At 46.4% G+C, this 18,242-nt stretch overlaps 2 protein-coding genes across 6 annotated transcripts in view; one reads left to right on the top strand and one right to left on the bottom strand.

Moving 5' to 3' along the window:
* LOC308465262 (tRNA (32-2'-O)-methyltransferase regulator THADA-like) overlaps positions 1-1,865 on the bottom strand; it is a 59,701-nt gene extending 57,836 nt beyond the window's left edge. For 2 of the 3 annotated variants that reach the window (XR_013980389.1, XM_080985019.1), the window contains exons 1-2: positions 1,624-1,853; positions 1,186-1,360 (exon numbers count right to left, since the gene is read on the bottom strand). Coding sequence is in view for 2 of the 3 variants with exons in the window: in XM_080985019.1 (XP_080841145.1) it covers positions 1,186-1,360; positions 1,624-1,850 (402 nt within the window). In the remaining variant the exon portion in view is untranslated. Of the gene's footprint in view, positions 1-1,185; positions 1,361-1,623 lie in introns of all 3 variants that reach the window. The other variant, XM_080985018.1, reaches the window with a different exon arrangement.
* A 75-nt stretch (positions 1,866-1,940) lies between these two features.
* On the top strand, positions 1,941-16,314 carry GSC2 (goosecoid homeobox 2). 3 transcript variants are annotated; one of them, XM_080985369.1, is made up of 5 exons: positions 1,941-2,133; positions 7,519-7,604; positions 10,184-10,525; positions 13,625-13,872; positions 15,984-16,314. In XM_080985369.1, the coding sequence occupies exons 3-5, from the start codon at positions 10,213-10,215 to the stop codon at positions 16,086-16,088; spliced, it is 666 nt and encodes a 221-aa protein (XP_080841495.1). In that variant the 5' UTR covers positions 1,941-2,133; positions 7,519-7,604; positions 10,184-10,212; the 3' UTR covers positions 16,089-16,314. The 3 variants fall into 3 exon arrangements, with proteins under 3 accessions (XP_080841495.1, XP_080841493.1, XP_080841494.1); XM_080985367.1 differs by having other exon boundaries at positions 13,622-13,872; XM_080985368.1 differs by lacking the exon at positions 7,519-7,604 and having other exon boundaries at positions 13,622-13,872.
* The last annotated feature ends 1,928 nt before the right edge of the window (positions 16,315-18,242 follow it).

Here is an 18,242-nt window from a genome sequence, read left to right as displayed (position 1 = left end):
ATAGCCACTGCGACTATTAGCCCTTCTTGGCCATTTCCTCCATAGCTTCCCCGCCACAATTCCTTTTCATTAAGTGGGCTTTTCAGTTTTGGGGGGAACTTTTTAGTTTCGAGAAAATGCAAGTAAGAGGTGACATGATAGAACTTTATAAAATTATGGCAGATGAAGATGATAGAGTTTATGGAGCTGGCTGATCTCACCGGTAGAATCCGCGACCAGAAAGAAGAGGAACATCAAGAAGACTGGAAGAAATTTAAAGACTATTTGAATAAATATTGTAATATTAAAGATATGTAACCACTTGAAAGAAACAATTAGGCCTAGGATTAAAATGGAATTAAATTTATAAATAAGAAAATGTACAATAAGGAAAGTTATGTAATATGATCAGGACTGTGATATGGTCTTTTGAAACACTGATCTTGGAAACTGCTACATATAATTACTAAGAAATTCGGATGGAAGAGATTCGAGGACGTCAAATACTATGTTTATGAAGATGGACGGTACTTAATTTAAATTAATTAAGTGGTAATATGCTGTATGTATCTTTTTTCTTTTTTTCTTTGTTTGTTTTTATTATTGTTAATCTTTTTTTTCTCTTTATTATGTTTATCTACTGAAAATAATAAATATTATTTGAATGAAAAAAAAGAACTTTATAAAATTATGCCCGGCATGGAGAAAGTATACAGAAGAAAAGTATTTCTACTTCTCTTAAACTAGGAACTCGGGAGACATCCAATGCACCTGAATGCTGGAAGTTTCAGGACAGATAAAACAAAGGACTTTTTCACACAGCGTATAGTTAAACTGTGGAACTCTCTCCCACTGGAAGCAGCGACAGACATCAAGAAGGATGGCTTTAAAAAGGACTGGGGAAATTCCTGGAGGAGAGGGCTCTCAGTGGCTACTAGGCTCTGGGCAAGATAAAGAGACTAAAATAATCATAATAATCATAATCCGAGTTGCTGGAAACCACGGGAGGGGAGAGGGCTCTTATGCTCAGATCCCACAGGCATCTGCTTGGCTACTGTTGAGAACAGGATTAGATAGGCCAAACTCTTCTGCTGTTTGTTTTAAAGCTGTTCAACGTGGAGTCCATCGCAACTTCTCACGACAGGGAGTTCCGCAATTCATCCATGCGTTGTGCTGCCAATGAATTCGATTTCCGCATGAGCACACCTTCTCAAGTCGATGGAAAGCGCTGGAGCCCGCCGTCTCCATTTGACAAGCGAGCACGCAGCGGAGCAGAGGCAGAAAATCCTCACGGCTCAGTTCCCCCAGTCCTTTGCTCACTTGCACCAACTGCTGAAAAGCCTCCTCCAGGTTTTTCTCTCTACATCTCTTCACAGAACCTCTGAAAAATATCAAAGACCAGCATGATTAGCAGCTGTGTGTGTGTGTGTGCGTGCGCGCGCAAGCTTTATAAATGGCATGTTTTTATGCTTTTAAATATGTTGCAAGTCAGTTGGGGACCTTTTCGTTTAACAAGCAACTAAAAAGTTCAAATCAACAATAATCATCATTATTACTGGTCGTTCTCCAGCAACAAAAGCTTATACGTGACACAGACACACAAATATTCTGCAAAAAGCCACGTGCATCCTCAGCCTTACTTACCCTGCAAACTGCTTGAGTTTCTCTAGGACCAAGAGCAAAGCCTGGCAGGTGCTCCTGGCGCCTTCCTCCTGCCCCAGAGCCTTATAATGCCTCAAGCAGCTCTCCAGCTCCTGCTCTGCGCTCATGGTCCACGCGGGACCGGGAAAAGCCAAGGCTGATCTCACGAATCCCCTCGGCACATCTGCAAAAACTCCAGCATGGAGCAAGCAGGAAGAGGCTTCTGCCATAGAGCGCGCAGCACAGAGCGGAGCCACTTCGGGGGCTCCCCAGCGCCATCTAGCGCTCGCACGGCAGCTCTGCTCCTGGCCGCTCTTCCTACCGTTGAAAGATGCCTTGCCGTCAGACGAACGGTCCACCTATCTCAGTGTTGCCTGCACGGGCTGGCAGCAGCAGAAGCTGCAGCCACTCCCCAGGGTTTCAGGCGGAGAATAATATATTGGGGAGGCCGGGGGCCGGATCCGGGATCCTTCTGCATGCAAAGCAGAATTTCCACCCTTCTCAATTTTCAAAGTAATCCTTTCCTTTCTTATGGACGCAGGTGGCACTGTGGGCAGGGAAGCTCAGCCTGAGGGCCACATGTGGCCCTCCAAGTATTTATATCTGGCCCTTGGAAGTTTCCCCAGACACATCTGCCCTCCGCAGGCCACATCTCTCTCCAGCTCTGCTTTCCACCTAATAATAATAATAATAATAATAATAATTTATTTGTACCTTGCCCATCTGGCTGGGTTTCCCCAGCCACTCTGGGCAGATTCCACAAAAACCAAAAATACACTAAGGTGTCACATATTAAAAACTTCCCTGAACTGGGCTGCCTTCAGATGTCTTCTGAATATCAGGTAGTTGTTTATCTCTTTGACATCTGATGGGAGGGCGTTCCACAGGGCGGGAGCCACTACCGAGAAGGCCCTCTGCCTGGTTCCCTGGCAGAGTTTTGCCTGGCTGGGATTGTATACATGAATTCTGGGGCGCGGGTGGCACTGTGGTCTGAGCCTCTTGGGCTTGCCGATCAGAAAGTCGGCGGTTCGAATCCCCGCGATGGAGTGAACTCCCATTGCTCCATCTCAGCTCCTGCCAACCTAGCAGTTCGGGAACACACCAGTGCAAGTAGATAAATAGGTACCACTGCGGTGGGAAGGTAAAGGGCATTTCCGTGTGCTCTGGTTTCCATCACGGTGTTCTGTTGCACCAGATGCGGTTTAGTCACATGTGGACAAATGCCGGCTCCCTCGGCCTGAAAGCAAGATGAGCGCCGCACCCCATAGTCGCCTTTGATGGGACTTAACTGTCCAGGGGTCCTTTACCTTTACCTTTTTACCTTTCCATTATTGTTGTTGTTGTTGGTTTGTAAGTGCTGTCATTTCTTTTGAGCGTACATAGAAAGCCCAAAGTGTGCAATATATTGCGTGAAAATATTATATTTTGGCTTAATTAGTCAAGTCTTATTATTTTATTCATTGTGCTTTCTCCAAGGAGATAGCGCACCATGGTTCTCCCCCTGCTCGTTTAATCCTCGTTTAGTCTGAGAGGCAGTGACTTGCCTAAAGCCAGTCAGTGAGTTTTATGGCCAAGTGGGGATTTGAACAAGTGGGGTCCTTGTCTGACAGTGTAACCACTGCACCTCGCAGGCTTTCTTATTAATAGGAGTTATCCTATAATATCCTGCCACAGCAGTCCATGTGCAGATGGAGGATCACGTTCCTTCTGTGCAACATAAATGATAAAATTGAATCATTCTGTCAGGGAATGGAATTTTAGTTGTTGTTAAACCTTTCCCGTCTTTCATTTGCAGAGATAATTTTTCCGTTAAAGTAATGGACCATATTTGCTGATACCATTCATTCATTAGATTGTCCTCTTAAGTTTCCCCCATCATTTGGCTATTGTTATAAAAGGTAAAGGGACCCCTGACCATTAGGTCCAGTCGTGGCCGACTCTGGGGTTGTGGCGAACCAGAGCAGCGCACAGAAACGCCATTTACCTTCCTGCTGGAGCGGTACCTATTTATCTACTTGCACTTTGACAGGCTTTCGAACTGCTAGGTTGGCAGTAACCTGGCTGCTATTAATACAGGCTTTCATCAGTACCATTCATTAAAAACAGGATGCTACCACTTTAAACAGCCATGACTTCCCCCGAAGAATACTGGGAACTGTAGTTTGTTCAGGGTGCTGAGAGTTCTTAAGAGGCCCCTCTTCCTCTCACTGAGCTACAATTCCCAGAGTTCCCTGGGAAAAGGGGGTTGATGGTTACATGACCATTTCTTAAAGCAAGTGCTGAAAAAGAGTTACCGTATGGCAAAGGTGCCTGCCCAATGTCAAGGGTGACATACTGAAATATTTCTTTTTTTCAAGCATGGGTTGAGCATCATGTAGCACCTGCAATAGTGCCAGTTCAGCAGATCGAAGCAAGCAAGTGAACATTTAAGGTGAACATGTGAGGGCTTTATACACTAACAGGAACACCTTTTGCCTCGCCCAGTAGTCATACTTCTGCAAAGAGGAGGAGGAGGATAATAATAATAATAATAATAATAATAATAATAATGCTTTATTATTTATACCCCGTACATCTGGCTGGGTTTCCCCAGCCGCTCTGGGTGGCTCCCAACAGAATACAGTGGTACCTCGGGTTAAGTACTTAATTCGTTCCGGAGGTCCGTTCTTAACCTGAAACTGTTCTTAACCTGAAGCACCACTTTAGCTAATGGGGCCTCCCGCTGCTGCACGATTTCTGTTCTCATCCTGAAGCAAAGTTCTTAAACCGAGGTACTATTTCTGGGTTAGCGGAGTCTGTAACCTGAAGTGTATGTAACCTGAAGCGTTTGTAACCCAAGGTACCACTGTATTAAAAACACGATAAAACATCAAAAATTAATATTTCCCTAAATAGGGGTGCCTTCAGATGTCTTCTAAAAGTCAGGATTCCTTCATGCACCTCTCCTATGCATGGATGCCATACCCTCCAACATTTCTCTGAGTGAAATAGGGACATCCTATTCAATAATAATAATAATTCCCTGTCCATCTAAGTGGCTTTCCACAGCCACTCTGTGTGGCCCCTGGAAAGTTATCTAAAAGGGAGTGTGGCCCTCAGGCTGGAAAATGTCCCCCAAACCTGGGTTAGGTGAATGCTCTTCAAATTATTCTTTAAGGGTCAAGGCTCTGCTTTATTCTGAATTGACTCCTCTGGTGAAAACACACATACACAGGTCTTTTTCTTTTCCTCTGGCTCAGAGGACCCTGTTGCTGAAGAATGGAATTTTTTTGGGGGGGGGGGGAGAGGCAACTTGAGCTTCATCACAGGAAGGATTTTCCAACCCTGTGAATTCACTTTTGACAAACGAACAGCTAAAGCAGATTAACTTTTTTTTTATGTTTGCTAATCCTTATAATGGTTTTAGAATCTCTTTTCCCCAATACGAAAACGATAAAAGGCCCCTCTTTTCTATTCTCTTTATCCATATCTCTACATTGTCTCCAGCTTGTCTGCATTTCTCCTTCTCTCTCTCCCCCCCCCTTGTTTTATTTCCCCCTCTCTTTCTCTCTTTTTTCTAATATGGAATAACCCGGGAGATCTTATCTTGGTAAACACAACATCAATATAAATCCCCTCTTACTTATTTGCCCTTTTCCAGGGACCAGGGGTTGCATAGACGCGCCTGGCGATTGGGTTTTGATTACCGGCTGCTATCAAAAGTCCTCTTTGTGAAATCTGGGTCTTAAATCCCATAATTCTTTGATAAAAGAAGCATTACCAGTCTATTTTGCCCAAAGTGAAAGGTATGGGGAGAATGAAAGAAAGCAATCAGCAGAAGGACTAATAGGCTAAGTGTATAGGACCCTGTATGGTTAGGGAGGTGGGGAGGGCAAACTAGTGATTGGGGGCGTGCGTGTGGGAGAAAATCTTTGTTGCAGGTGATGTGCGTATGCGCAGGCATGCAGAGCGGGGAATCAATCTGCTTCAGGTTGTATGACTGCGGCTGCTACAACCCCTGCCAACCGGGCCGGCTCCCCCCCCCAAAAAAAACCCGTGCTTCATACTTGTAGGGTGATAAGGCTGCTTTTCTTTTCTTTTAATAATTTTTTAACACAAATATTTTATTATTAAAATAATTCAACTTTAATACATACATATTACGAATATACAAACATACATTTCATACAATCCTTTAAAATATTCATACGTAAAGGTAAAGGGACCCCGGACCATTAGGTCCAGTTGTGACCGACTCTGGGGTTGCGGCACTCATCTCGCTTTATTGGCCGAGGGAGCCGGCGTACAGCTTCTGGGTCATGTGGCCAGCATGACTAAGCCTCTTCTGGCGAACCAGAGCAGCACACAGAAACGCCGTTTACCTTCCCACCGTTTACCTTGCACTTTGACGTGCTTTCGAACTGCTAGGTTGGCAGGAGCAGGGACCAAGCAACGGGAGCTCACCCCGTCGCAGGGATTCGAACCGCCAACCTTCTGATCGTCAAGTCCTAGGCTCTGTGGTTTAACCCATAGCGCCACACTCAATCCCACAGATACTCCCTTTTCCCACCACCATCCCTCACCCCTCACCCCACCCTTGTGTTAAACTTCCAATCTACTCAATTGCAATTTCTTTCCACTTCTGTTACTTTCTTTCACACACACTTAAACCAATTTTCTACTTCTTTTTCTGTTACACATTGTTATCCATCTTATTTAGTATTTATAACGGAACTTGTTTATTCTAATAGGAGTTCTGATTTTTCAATATGATTTTGCAAGTATCCTTTAAAGACCTTCCAGTCCTTGTCTATCTTCTCTTTTGAGATCCTTCCAATTTCTCCCATTGTTTTGGATATCTTGTAATACTCCAATAATTTGGCAAGCCACTCTGTTTTTGTCCGTATAATACCACTTTTCCAATATATTAAATATAATGTCTTGTCTTCTCCCTTTAGACTTCCTGGTACTATTCCCAATAGAAAACCTTCTGATGTTTTCCTAAATGAATATCTGAACATTTTTTTCATTTCATTATATATTGTTTCCCAAAATTGTTTGATGTTTAAACAATTCCACCATACAGTGGTACCTCGGGTTACATACACTTCAGGTTACATACCCTTCAGGTTACAGACTCCGCTAACCCAGAAATAGTGCTTCAGGTTAAGAACTTTGCTTCAGGATGAGAACAGAAATCGTGCTCCGGCGGTGCAGCAGCAGCGGGAAGCCCCATTAGCTAAAGTGGTGCTTCAGGTTAAGAACAGTTTCAGGTTAAGTACGGACCTCCAGAACGAATTAAGTACTTAACCCGAGGTACCACTGTATATGATAAGGCTGCTTTTCAACAAAGTGTCCTTTCTCCCTCTCCATCCCTATTTATTCAATTCATCACGGCCTCTCCAGAATGGTGTTTCTTGCAGGCATATTCCGAGGCCCAACGAAAAACTTAAGAAGAGCCTGCTGGATCAGGCCAATGTTTTCACGGTGGCCAGCCGGATACCTGTGGGAAACCCACAAGCAGGACCCAAGCACAAGAGCACTCTTCCCTTTTGTAGCTCCCAGGAACTGCCCCCCTCTGGAAGCATTACTGTGTTCGACCATGGAGGCAGAGCATAGCCATGGTAGCTAATAACCATCCATAGCCTTCACCTCCATGAATTTTCCCCATCCTCTTTTAAGGCCCTCCCATCAGATGTCAAGGAGATAAGTGGCAAACCAGTTGGACTCCAACTCCTGTCAACCTGACCTTGATGATCAATGGCCAGGGATTATGGGAGTTGTAGTCCAGCAATACCTGGAGAGCTGTAGTCCCTCCACACTGGTTTATTGTTGAATATCCAGCTTTTCTGGTAGCCTTTAGGCAACCCTATCTCATCTGTTGCCCCTTATCCCCACTGTCCTGTTCTGGTCCCACAGAGAAAGCAGCAAGGATGGGCAGGCAAGACTGGATAGACGTTTCAGGACCATGGACAGCTCCAAAAAAACAAGTTGCTCTGGCAGAGGTGAGGTGCAAGACTGAGACCTTTTAATCCAGGGGTCAGCAAACTTTTTCAGCTGGGGGCCGGTCCACTCTCCCTCAGACCTTGTGGGGGGCCGGACTATATATATATATATTTTGGAGGGGGGGGAATGAATGAATTCCTATGCCCCACAAATAACCCAGGGATGCATTTTAAATAAAATTCTACTCATGTAAAAACATGCTGATTCCTGGACCATCCGTGGGCTAGATTTAGAAGGCGATTGGGCCGGATCCGGCCCCTGGTCCTTAGTTTGCCTACCCATGTTTTAAGCCTCTGTCTTCCAACTACCTCTTCTAGGACTTCAAAGCCTTAAAAGGCCAGCTTTCTGGCCTGCAGACGGGCACTTCTCCATGCCATAACCCGGGGCCAGGCCAAGATGTTTTGCAGCTTTGCCGCTCTTCCCTGCCACCAACTCTCTCCTCCTTGTGTGGTGGCTGCTGCCACCTCTCTCCTCTATGTCTGGCTCCATCACAACCTCCTCCACCTCACCTGTCACAGGCCACTTCCTTCACACACACCCATTGCTACCCGTCACTAGCCAGACGCAGGAATGGGCCTGGCAGCAGTGGGCAGATGTAGAGGAGGGGGCCAGTGGGCATGGTGGAGGCCAGATTTGCCGCCTGAGGTGACTACCTTACCTCACTTCATGGGAGGTGCTTGGTTCCTCAAGGGAAGGTGACCAGGCTCAGAAGGTTCTCCTGGTCCTCATACCCAACAGCCTTGGTGCATAGCTGTCAACGTTTCCCTTTTCTTTTGACGAATCCTATTCGGAATAAGGGAATTTCCCTTTAAAGAAGGTTGACAGCTATGCCTCAGTGGTCTGCTGATCTCCATCTGTCAGCTCAGAGCCCTACACGACCCTCATGATTATCAATGATTGTTCAAAGGGAATGTTTGTTGTCTGGGGCCGTAGTTTCCAACAATTGCCATGGTTGAATTGTTTACTCCCCCACTTTTGTATTTATTCCCCCTGCAACAGACATCTCTGGGTAAGGCGTGATAAAAAGAGCTCGGCAAACACTAAAAAAGACATGAAGATGTATGCACATGGCAGCCAACATGCCACCATTTGTTGATTATTTCAGTTTTTCCAATATATATCCCACCCTTCCTCCCAGTGGGAGCCCAGTGTGACAAACCCACAAATGGAATTTTTTTTTTAAACGTCTTAAAAGCGATTCTGGGAATAAGCATAGCTCTACATTTCGCATGATGTTAAGATGGTGATGATGATGATGATGATGATGATGATAATAATAATAATAATAATAATAATAATAATAATAATATATTATTTATACCCTGCCCATCTGGCTGGGTTTCCCCAGCCACTCTGAGCGGCTCCCAATAGAATATTAAAAGCACAATAAAACATCAAACATGAAAGACTTCCCTAAACAGGGCTGCCTTCAGATGTCTTCTAAAAGTCAGATCGTGGTTCATTTCCTTGACATCTGATGGGAGGGTGCCACTACCGAGAAGGCCCTCTGCCTGGTTTCCTGTAACCTCACTTCTTGCATGGAGGGAACCGTCAGATTATGAAGGATGCAAAGTATTTTAAAAGTCCCAGGTATCCCAAGGAAGTCAGGAAAAGTTGTGATGTTTTAATATGGTCCCCTAAACCACAGACGGTCCCGGCTAGATGTAAGGACTGTCCAAATCTGTCCGGGACTGCCTGGGTATTTATGTATTAAAAAGACAACCTGTATCATTTTGGGAAAACATCCCACAACTTGACAACTTTTCTAGTTCTCGGGATGGGGAAATAAACTGGCTTTCGGGAAAAGACCTTGGCTTGCAAAGTGTTTTGGCTGCTGGTGCCGATTTTCTATCGTCAAGCTAAACTCTCCCTCTGTCCTGCCATTCGCTTCCAATCCCGCTCCATATTGTGCGATATGACAGTTCCCTTTTGATGGGAAAGCTTTCATTTGGCCAAAGAAAAGGATAATTTGCTTTTCTCTCTCTCTTTTTAAAAAAGGACTTAATCCTTCTGGGCCATTTCTGGGCCTGAGAAACAGCTTTTCTCTCCCCCTGACTTGAACGGGAGGATTCCGACACAATGGACCTCATAACCACCTCAAATCTACACTTGAGATAGAGAAATCAGATTTCCTTCCAGAGTCATTTCTGTAGGATTAGCTAAATCTTAGATCCACACTAACCCTTCACAAAGCTGTCAAGATTAGTTAGAATTTATTTTATTCCAGCAGGGGGTTTATGGTTTCCTTTCCAAGAAGGATTATATAGATATATACGTATATATTTAGGGTGCCGTTGGTTATCAAGCAAGCTCGCTTAGGTGAGCAGACAGGGGGCTGGTTCTGGGATATATATGCATGTGATCTTGTTTGTCTGCAAGCATATATAATAAAAAATGGTCCAGGAGGTTGGATAAGAAGCTGAGCTCCCCCCAGACACACACACACACACACACACACACACACACACACCCTCCAAGAAGCCAAAACGTTAGTTCTGCTCCATATTTCCCCTTTGTCGTTGTTTTGAAAACCAGTTTCCCAGTTCCATTCCCGAAAAGTCAAGTCTCTCTCTTGCAGGACGGCGTGGCTGAGGTCCCTTGAGCAGGATGGCTGCCGAAGCTCCTTCAGGCATAGTAGACCTTGGGAAGAGGACCCTCAAGAAACCCTGCTCCTTCACCATCGAGAACATCCTCTCCGGCTCGGCCGAGCGAAGACCCCCTGTCCTCCTCCCGTTCTGCTTCCGAGGGATCTTGGACTGTGAACCCAAGGGGCTGCGTTCCCTGGGGGGCATGGCTGCTGGCCCCCTGCAGCAGGAGGACGACGAGGTGGAAGAGGCAGAGGTGGAGGCTGCGCCTTGCGGCTGCTGCTGCTGTGTTCACAGCGGTCCCTACTCCTGGCAGGAGGCTGCAAACTGGCTCAGTGAGTATCCCTGTTTCCTTGTGATCAAAGCCTGAGGCTGGCTGCTGCTGGGAGCTGTCAGCCGAACTTTGGTCTTTGTTGGGACGCATTTGCCCTACTCTGTGTAGTATAAAGGGGAGGGGGAGAGAAGTTTGGGAGAGGGTCACAGGGTCAGCTAAGGGTGTGGGAGGAATTCCATTCAGTTTGCATTTGAATTCTCACCTCTCCAATGTGCAGCTTCCGAAACTATACCCAAACAGGAACGCAGCAACCCTTCAAAATTCAGGAGAACTGCATTGTAAAATGGATAGAAGTGTGTTTGTTTATATAACAGCTCCCGGAGTCCCTGGGAAAGGGGATTGATCATTAAGCCACACTGGGAATTGGAGCTCTGTAAAGGGGAATCGGGGCCTGCTGATGACTCCCAGCACCCTTCACAAACGACAGCTCCCAGGATTCTTTGGGGGGAGTCATCACGCAAGGGTGCTTCATATGTACAGTGCAGGTGGGAACTTTGAGTCATGGGTAAAGGGAGAGACAAATGTAAACTGGCTTATCCATCACACATATGGGGTGTAAATGGCCTGTGCATTTTAGAGCTCTTTGTCAGTCGAGACCCCTCCTCTACTTCAGTTAATGCTCTTTCCTGCAATTCACAACTTTTCTTTTCCCCTACTTTAAATGTTATCATGGATCCACTGCAGGCTGACATCCAGGGGATATTGCAACCCGATAAAATCATTCTAACCTTTCCCTCTTCTCTCCGGTAAAACTGACAAGTTTGGAAACCTCTCACAAATAACCGATTTGTCAGCCACACTGGAGGGCAGAGGAAGGCTGGTTGTGAAACCGACAATACTTTATAACCCACCAGGGAGAAGCTGGTTTTTTTTTTAGAATGGGCAAAAATCAGTCCAAAATGTGTAGAATTCACTGGGAGAGGGGAAAGTTGGGTGGAAAATGCTCTCTCGGTACAGACTGCCTTTGACTTGTTTGTTGAGCATTCGTCCCAATTTGTTAGCAGGGAGACTAGATGATGTTGCCTGTTTAATAAGCATTCATTCTGCTTTGTTTACAGAGAGGTTAGATGTTGTGTTGTTATCCCACACTTTCCAGTGCATTTCTCCCTCACTTTCCGTATCACATATACTCTGATCTCTTGGGGAAAGTAGGTTTGTTGTGCAAGACCTCCCAATCAACTATAAATAAGCAAGCTACATTTTCTGGTATGAGATTAAATCTCCCACCTGAAAACAGCAACAGCCTGGAGGCACCCAGTATCTGTTAATGAAGAGAAACTGCAGTTCATTTTTGAGGCAATAGCTACCAAGTAGAATATAGATATAAAAGGGGTGCAATGTGGTCCCATAGACACAAAAATATTGCTGTACACAGATATCGTAGTACTGACAATATCTTCCCCTGAAAAATCTCATAGAGAAGTTACGAGGGTGTGTAGCAAGGTATCAGGCTATAAAATAATTGATGATAAATCAGAATGGCTCAGGGTAAATATCACAAACAATATTTTTTTTAAAAAAAGATCTTATGGAAGCAAGGAAAACCACATGGATACATAAGCAAAATGGAAAATATTTAGGAATATGGGTTGTGAATCACTTAGATGAAATAATAAGGACTGATTGTCAAAATCTATATATAGAAGTGGAAAAGGAACTGGGATCATTACATACATCATGGTACTGGTGAATATGAACCATGAAGATGAAAGTATTACTGAGAAACTGCAGTTAAGCTGTACGGGAAGATACATCAAACAGAATTTGGGTTCTGTAAACGTTTTAGGGTGCTGGCTAACTCCAGCAGGGATGGGGAACTGGTTGTCCTCCAGATATTGATGAACTCCAGTTCACATCTGCCCCAGCCAGCATGGCCAGTAGCCAGGGATGATGGGAGATGCGGTCCAAAAACATTTGGAAAGTCAAAGGTTCCCAAGCGCCAGCCTAGAGATCTGAAATGTGGGTGGTGGGCTCCACCTCTCTCTTGGGGAGTTTTGAAGCCGTGCATCTCTACCTTTGCTCGACTTGCCCATTTGCAAGTGTTGCAAAATGCCAATAAACCACCCCCTTCCAGAGGGAATTAAGGCCAGGTAAGCACAGGGCCTCTGCCCTGTCTGGCATAACGCGATGGACCAGGTCATTAATATATACACATTTTGCTTTTTCCAAAAAAGGCAGAAGCATAGGAAGGGGGCTGCGTTGGAGGCGGACTGCTCCGGGTGTCATCGCTGAGGGAGGTGACATTTGGCGCGCTGGCCGCCTGCGACTCCCAAGCCTACCCTGAGCTGTGGGGAGAAGGGGGGAGCTGCTCCACTTTGCTGGCGGCCTTCCCCCCTTCCCCCTTCGTTTTGACAGCTCGGGGGAGGCTTGGGAGTCGTGGGCAGGCGGTGCGCCGTTGCCCCGCATTCCCGGGCTGCTGGAGGAGGCTGGCAGGCAGGCAGAGGGAGGAAGGGAAGGAGGCAGGAAGGGGGAGAAAAGGAGAGAAGGAAAAGCTCCCTCAGTCAGGACCCAAACCCTGGAACACATAGAAGGAGAGGTGGGGTGTGAGAACAAAGTTGGGGGGGGGGTTAAGTGTTTATGCTCACAATGTTAAGTAAATAAACCAGAAAATAGCACCTGCAGCTGTAAGTATCATGTTTTTCCTTCTTTTAATAATTTCAATGGAGGGTAAACGTAAAGGTAAAGTCCAGGTCCAGTCGTGGCCGACTCTGGGGTTGCAGCGCTCATCTCGCTTTATTGGCCGAGGGAGCCGGCGTACAGCTTCCGGGTCATGTAGCCAGCATGACTAAGCCACTTCTGGCGAACCAGAGCAGCACACGGAAACGCCGTTTACCTACCCGCCGGAGTGGTACCTATTTATTTACTTGCACTTTGACATGCTTTCAAACTGCTAGGTTGGCAGGAGCAGGGACCGAGCAACGGGAGCTCACCCCATCGCGGGGATTCGAACCGCCGACCTTCTGATCGGCAAGTCCTAGGCTCTGTGGTTTAACTGGGGGGGGGGGGGTGACAAAAAAAAATTCGCACCAGGTACCACCTGCCCTTGCTACGCCTCTGATAAAAGGCAAACCTGCTGAATCCCAAACTTTCCTTTCAGCAGACGCAAGGTTTCCCTGGCCCATGCGGGTTTTCCATCCCGTTGGCAGGCCGTGCAAGAACCCTCGTGGGAGCCAGAGCGAGCTGCAAGCTTTCCACCAGATTCAGCGCCGGACCCGCCGCCACCGCACCATCTTCACGGACGACCAGCTGCAGGCCCTGGAAGCCCTCTTCCACCAGAACCAGTACCCAGATGTCATTACCAGAGAGCACCTGGCTAACCGAATTCACCTGAAGGAAGAGAGAGTGGAGGTAACTAAAGTGGTAACTTGGTTTAAATTGGGGATACATTTTTAAGAACGCAAGAACCTTGCTGCATCAGAAAGGAAAGGTCCGTCCAGTTTAGCATTCTGTTCCCACGGTGGACAACGAGATGGCTTTGCGAAGCCCAAATGCTGGGCATGAAAGCAATAAATCTGCCCAGCTGTTGACCCCAGTGACTGGAAATTCATTGTGCCTCTCATTCTGCTGCATCCATCATAATTTATAGCAGAGGTCCCCAATAGGCTAAGTAATGCTGACCCCCTGTTTTTCAAAAGCCAAGCCAAACTTTTGAAAATTTTGATACCTCTTTGGTAGTTTTTGTTATGTGAATGGTGCCGCGGATCCCCTGGGTGGGTTTCGCGGACCCCCTGGGGTTTGCGGACCACCAATTGGGAGCCACTGATATATAGCCTTCATGACTGATAGCCATTACTGGCTTCGTTTTGTACATATTTCATATTATTTGGTATATTCTCATGTCATCATCATCATCATCATCATCATCATATTTATACCCTGCCCATCTGGCTGGGTTTCCCCAGCCACCACAAACAGAATATTAAAAACATGATAAAACAGCAGACATTAAAAACTTCCCTAAACAGGGCTGCCTTTAGATGTCTTCTAAAAGTCAGATGGTTGTTTATTTCCTTGACATCTGGTGGGAGGGCATTTTCAACTTGCATTTTGGGGTCAAATAGGGTTGTATCCAGCTACTCTGAGTAATATTGTGTTGCATCCGATGCAAGGCCTGCCCAGAGTAGACCTCACATCCATTAATTTCAATGTGTCTACTCGGGGTAAGGCTAGCCCCAGAGACAGCCCATTGAAATGAATGAACCTAAGCCAGTCATGTCTTTTAATTTCAATGGGTTTACTCTGAGCAGGGCTAACATTGCATACGGCCCTTTGAAATTAATGGGCACAACTAATGTATTTTTAATCTTTTGTTGGAAGCCGCCCAGAGTGGCTGTGGAAATTATTATTATTATAATACAACCCAGGTTCATCAATTTCAGTGGATGGCGGCTAACAGATTGAGGTTGAATCCTGACAAGACAGAAGTACTGTTTTTGGGGGACAGGGGGCGGGCAGGTGGGTGTGGGGGATTCCCTGGTCCTGAATGGGGTAACTGTGCCCCTGGAGGACCAGGTGCGCAGCCTGGGAGTCATTTTGGACTCACAGCTGTCCATGGAGGCGCAGGTTAATTCTGTGTCCAGGGCAGCTGTCTACCAGCTCCATCTGGTACGCAGGCTGAGACCCTACCTGCCCTCAGACTGTCTCACCAGAGTGGTGCATGCTCTAGTTATCTCCCGCTTGGACTACTGCAACGCGCTCTACGTGGGGCTACCTTTGAAGGTGACCCAGAAACTGCAATTAATCCAGAATGCGGCAGCTAGACTGGTGACTGGGAGTGGCCGCCGGGACCACATAACACCAGTTCTGAGAGATCTGCATTGGCTCCCAGTACGTTTCCGAGCACAATTCAAAGTGTTGGTGCTGACCTTTAAAGCCCTAAATGGCCTCGGTCCTGTATGCCTGAAGGAGCGTCTCCACCCCCAGTGTTCAGCCCGGACACTGAGATCCAGCACCGAGGGCCTTCTGGCGGTTCCCTCATTGCGAGAAGTAAGGTTACAGGGAACCAGACAGAGGGCCTTCTCGGTAGTGGCGCCCACCCTGTGGAACACCCTCCCTTCAGATGTGAAGGAAATAAGTAGGTATCCTATCTTTAAAAGACATCTAAAGGCAGCCCCGTTCAGGGAAGTTTTTAATATTTAACGCTGTATTGTTTTTAATACTTGATTGGGAGCCGCCCAGAGTGGCTGGGGAAACTCAGCCAGATGGGCAGGGTATAAATAATAAATTATTATTATTATTATTATTATTATTATTATTATTATTATTATCAGTGAGTCTACTCTGAGCAGTGCTAACATTTGCTATGGCCCACTGAAATTAATGAACCTAGGTTAGTTGTGCCCGTTCACTCTAACACTGGATAAAACCCACAGCATCTTTTAAAGAGGAAAATCACGTGTCGGATTGTGGACCAATTTTTCCTCTCTTTGTTGCGGGGGCACTTTTTACGAAATGCACAGGTTTGGTTTAAGAATCGGCGAGCCAAGTGGCGGCATCAAAAGAGAGCTTCGGCTTCGGCGCTTGTCCTTCAAGGTGCCAAGAAGTCTTCTGAGGGAAACTGCTGATGACTGGGAGTGAAGGCTGGATTTGACAAGTGCTGAAGGTCCCACTGGCTTCTGAGCATCTCGACGGAAGAAAGTGAGGAGAAACGGAACGGCGATGCGAAACGGGGAGGAATCCTCACAATTTATTAAGAGGAGAAAGAAGAGATGGTATATTTTCAAGGGGGGGCCGGAATATAATGTGCTCAACCCACTGTAACCAAACATTAATAAAATAAATGATCCCCAAGACATGTTTGATCTTTGAAAGCATAAAGTAAGGGTGCGGCTTAGAGCACCTGGTTTGGATTCGGAAGGCCCAGGTTCAACCCCTGACACCTCCAGGTGTAGGGCTGGGAAGACACCCTGTCTGAAATCCTGGAGAGCAGCAGCTGCCAGCCAGTGTTGTCAATCCTGAGCTGAATGGGCCAATATCTGACTCCATATAAAACAACCTCTCCTGTTTCTATTTAATTCAGCCCTTTGTTTTGAGCCAATGCATCTCCAGGTAGGGTTACAAGTGACCAAACAGCAAACAGCACTGGGCAGCCGTAGCGACCCGCCATTTTAAATTCCCACAATGCCCCAGGAGTGAGGCTACATCGGGGGCATTGCGGGAAACAAAAAGGGCAGCTCGTTGCAGAAATCTGGTACTGCTAGGGTCCAGTGTCAGAGGAGGGGCCTATGAGAAAGTGCTTGGCCCAGGGTCCCATCTATCTGAATGCCAGATATCAAACTTGGGGACATTCTGTGTGCAAATTGTGTGCTTTGCCACCAAACCATGACCCCTCCCCACCTTTTAAAGTACAGTGGTACTTTGGTTCTCAAACTTAATCCATTCCAGAAGTCTCTTCCAAAACCAAGGTGCGCTTTCCCATAGAAAGTACAGTGGTACCCCGGATTATAGACACTTCAGGTTACAGACTCCGCTAACCCAGAAATAGTGCTTCAGGTTAAGAACTTTGCTTCAGGATGAGAACAGAAATCATACTCCGGCGGCGCAGCGGCAGCAGGAGGCCCCATTAGCTAAAGTGGTGCTTAGGGTTAAGAACAGTTTCAGGTTATGTACGGACCTCCGGAACGAATTAAGTACTTAACCCGAGGTACCACTGTATATGGTATTGTGATAGGAATTTTAGGTCTTGATATATGGTAATGTTCATAGGTGTACCAACCAAGCACTTACATAGATCAGCACAGGAAGACCAACCTGAAACCATTTTGATTCCCAAACTGAGCAAATGTTCTCCCTGCAAGGAGGGAGGGGGGTGGGCGAGTCAGGGAGCCTTCCTATTGTCTCACGAATTGAGTAATCAGCATTTTAATGGGTGACAAGACTATCAGGAAAGGCAGTCAGATAACCTGGCAAACAGGAAAAACAACATTCAAATTTCTGTTTTAGACCGACTTTTCTGTGATGTAGGTTTGATGTATCTGGGGGTGGTCTTAGGTTACACCCCTTCTGTGATGTATGTATGATGTTTCTGGGGGTGGTCTTGATCTACAGGGTGGCAATTTCAAAAGTCTTTATAAGGCCTTGCACACTATTTTTCTGGGTCCTCCTCCTTTCCTGCGTGTGAGGGGAGCACCCTGTTGCAACAGATTAATAAAGATCAAGCTTACTAGCTGCTTTGCTTCTCAATATTCTCTGGTTGGCCTCTGTTATTTTCTCCTACCAATAGGGAACCTATGTAAGGACTCTATATGGGCTCTTGGATACCCCATAAGGGAAAAAGGGCAGATTTTGTTTACAACAACCACAATCTTTATTGTTGCACAACAGGCCCCCACACAGAGTAAGAACCCCAAACATGGGTTGCAAGCTCTTTGAAGACCTTCCCTCCCTACCAGAAAACATGTCCAGAACCATCATTGATACATCACTGATACATCATCATCATGTCACAATGAGGTAGGGGAGTCGTGAGGTTACAGAAGCTCAGCTCAACAATTGCCCCGTGTCATAAATGAGCCAGACTCCAGAGAAGGTTTGCAGCCAACTAGCAGTGAAGGAAGCAGCCAGGAAGAGAGAGGATCTGGCCAGGGCGCAGAAGGCCCGGCCAGGGTGAAGAATCCTGGGTGTCAGGAGTGCGTGCAGGAGCCAGGCCCTGTGGCCAGTAGGACTTTGCAGGGCTGGGGCCTTCCTAAGTGCAGGGCACAGGAAGAAATGCTTTGCCA

The sequence above is a fragment of the Podarcis pityusensis genome (genome assembly GCF_964106645.2).
Source record: "Podarcis pityusensis genome assembly, chromosome: 16".
In the NCBI taxonomy this organism is placed as follows: domain Eukaryota; kingdom Metazoa; phylum Chordata; class Lepidosauria; order Squamata; family Lacertidae; genus Podarcis; species Podarcis pityusensis.
This window is presented reverse-complemented; position numbering and strand designations above follow the sequence as displayed.

Excerpts from the sequence above, each read along its gene's own strand:
- GSC2 (XM_080985368.1), top strand. The coding sequence starts at position 10,213 with ATGGCTGCCGAAGCTCCTTCAGGCATAGTAGACCTTGGGAAGAGGACC. Across the intron at positions 10,526-13,621 it reads GGAGGCTGCAAACTGGCTCA|CAGACGCAAGGTTTCCCTGG; the intron begins GTGAGTATCCCT and ends CTTTCCTTTCAG. Across the intron at positions 13,873-15,983 it reads TGAAGGAAGAGAGAGTGGAG|GTTTGGTTTAAGAATCGGCG; the intron begins GTAACTAAAGTG and ends CGAAATGCACAG.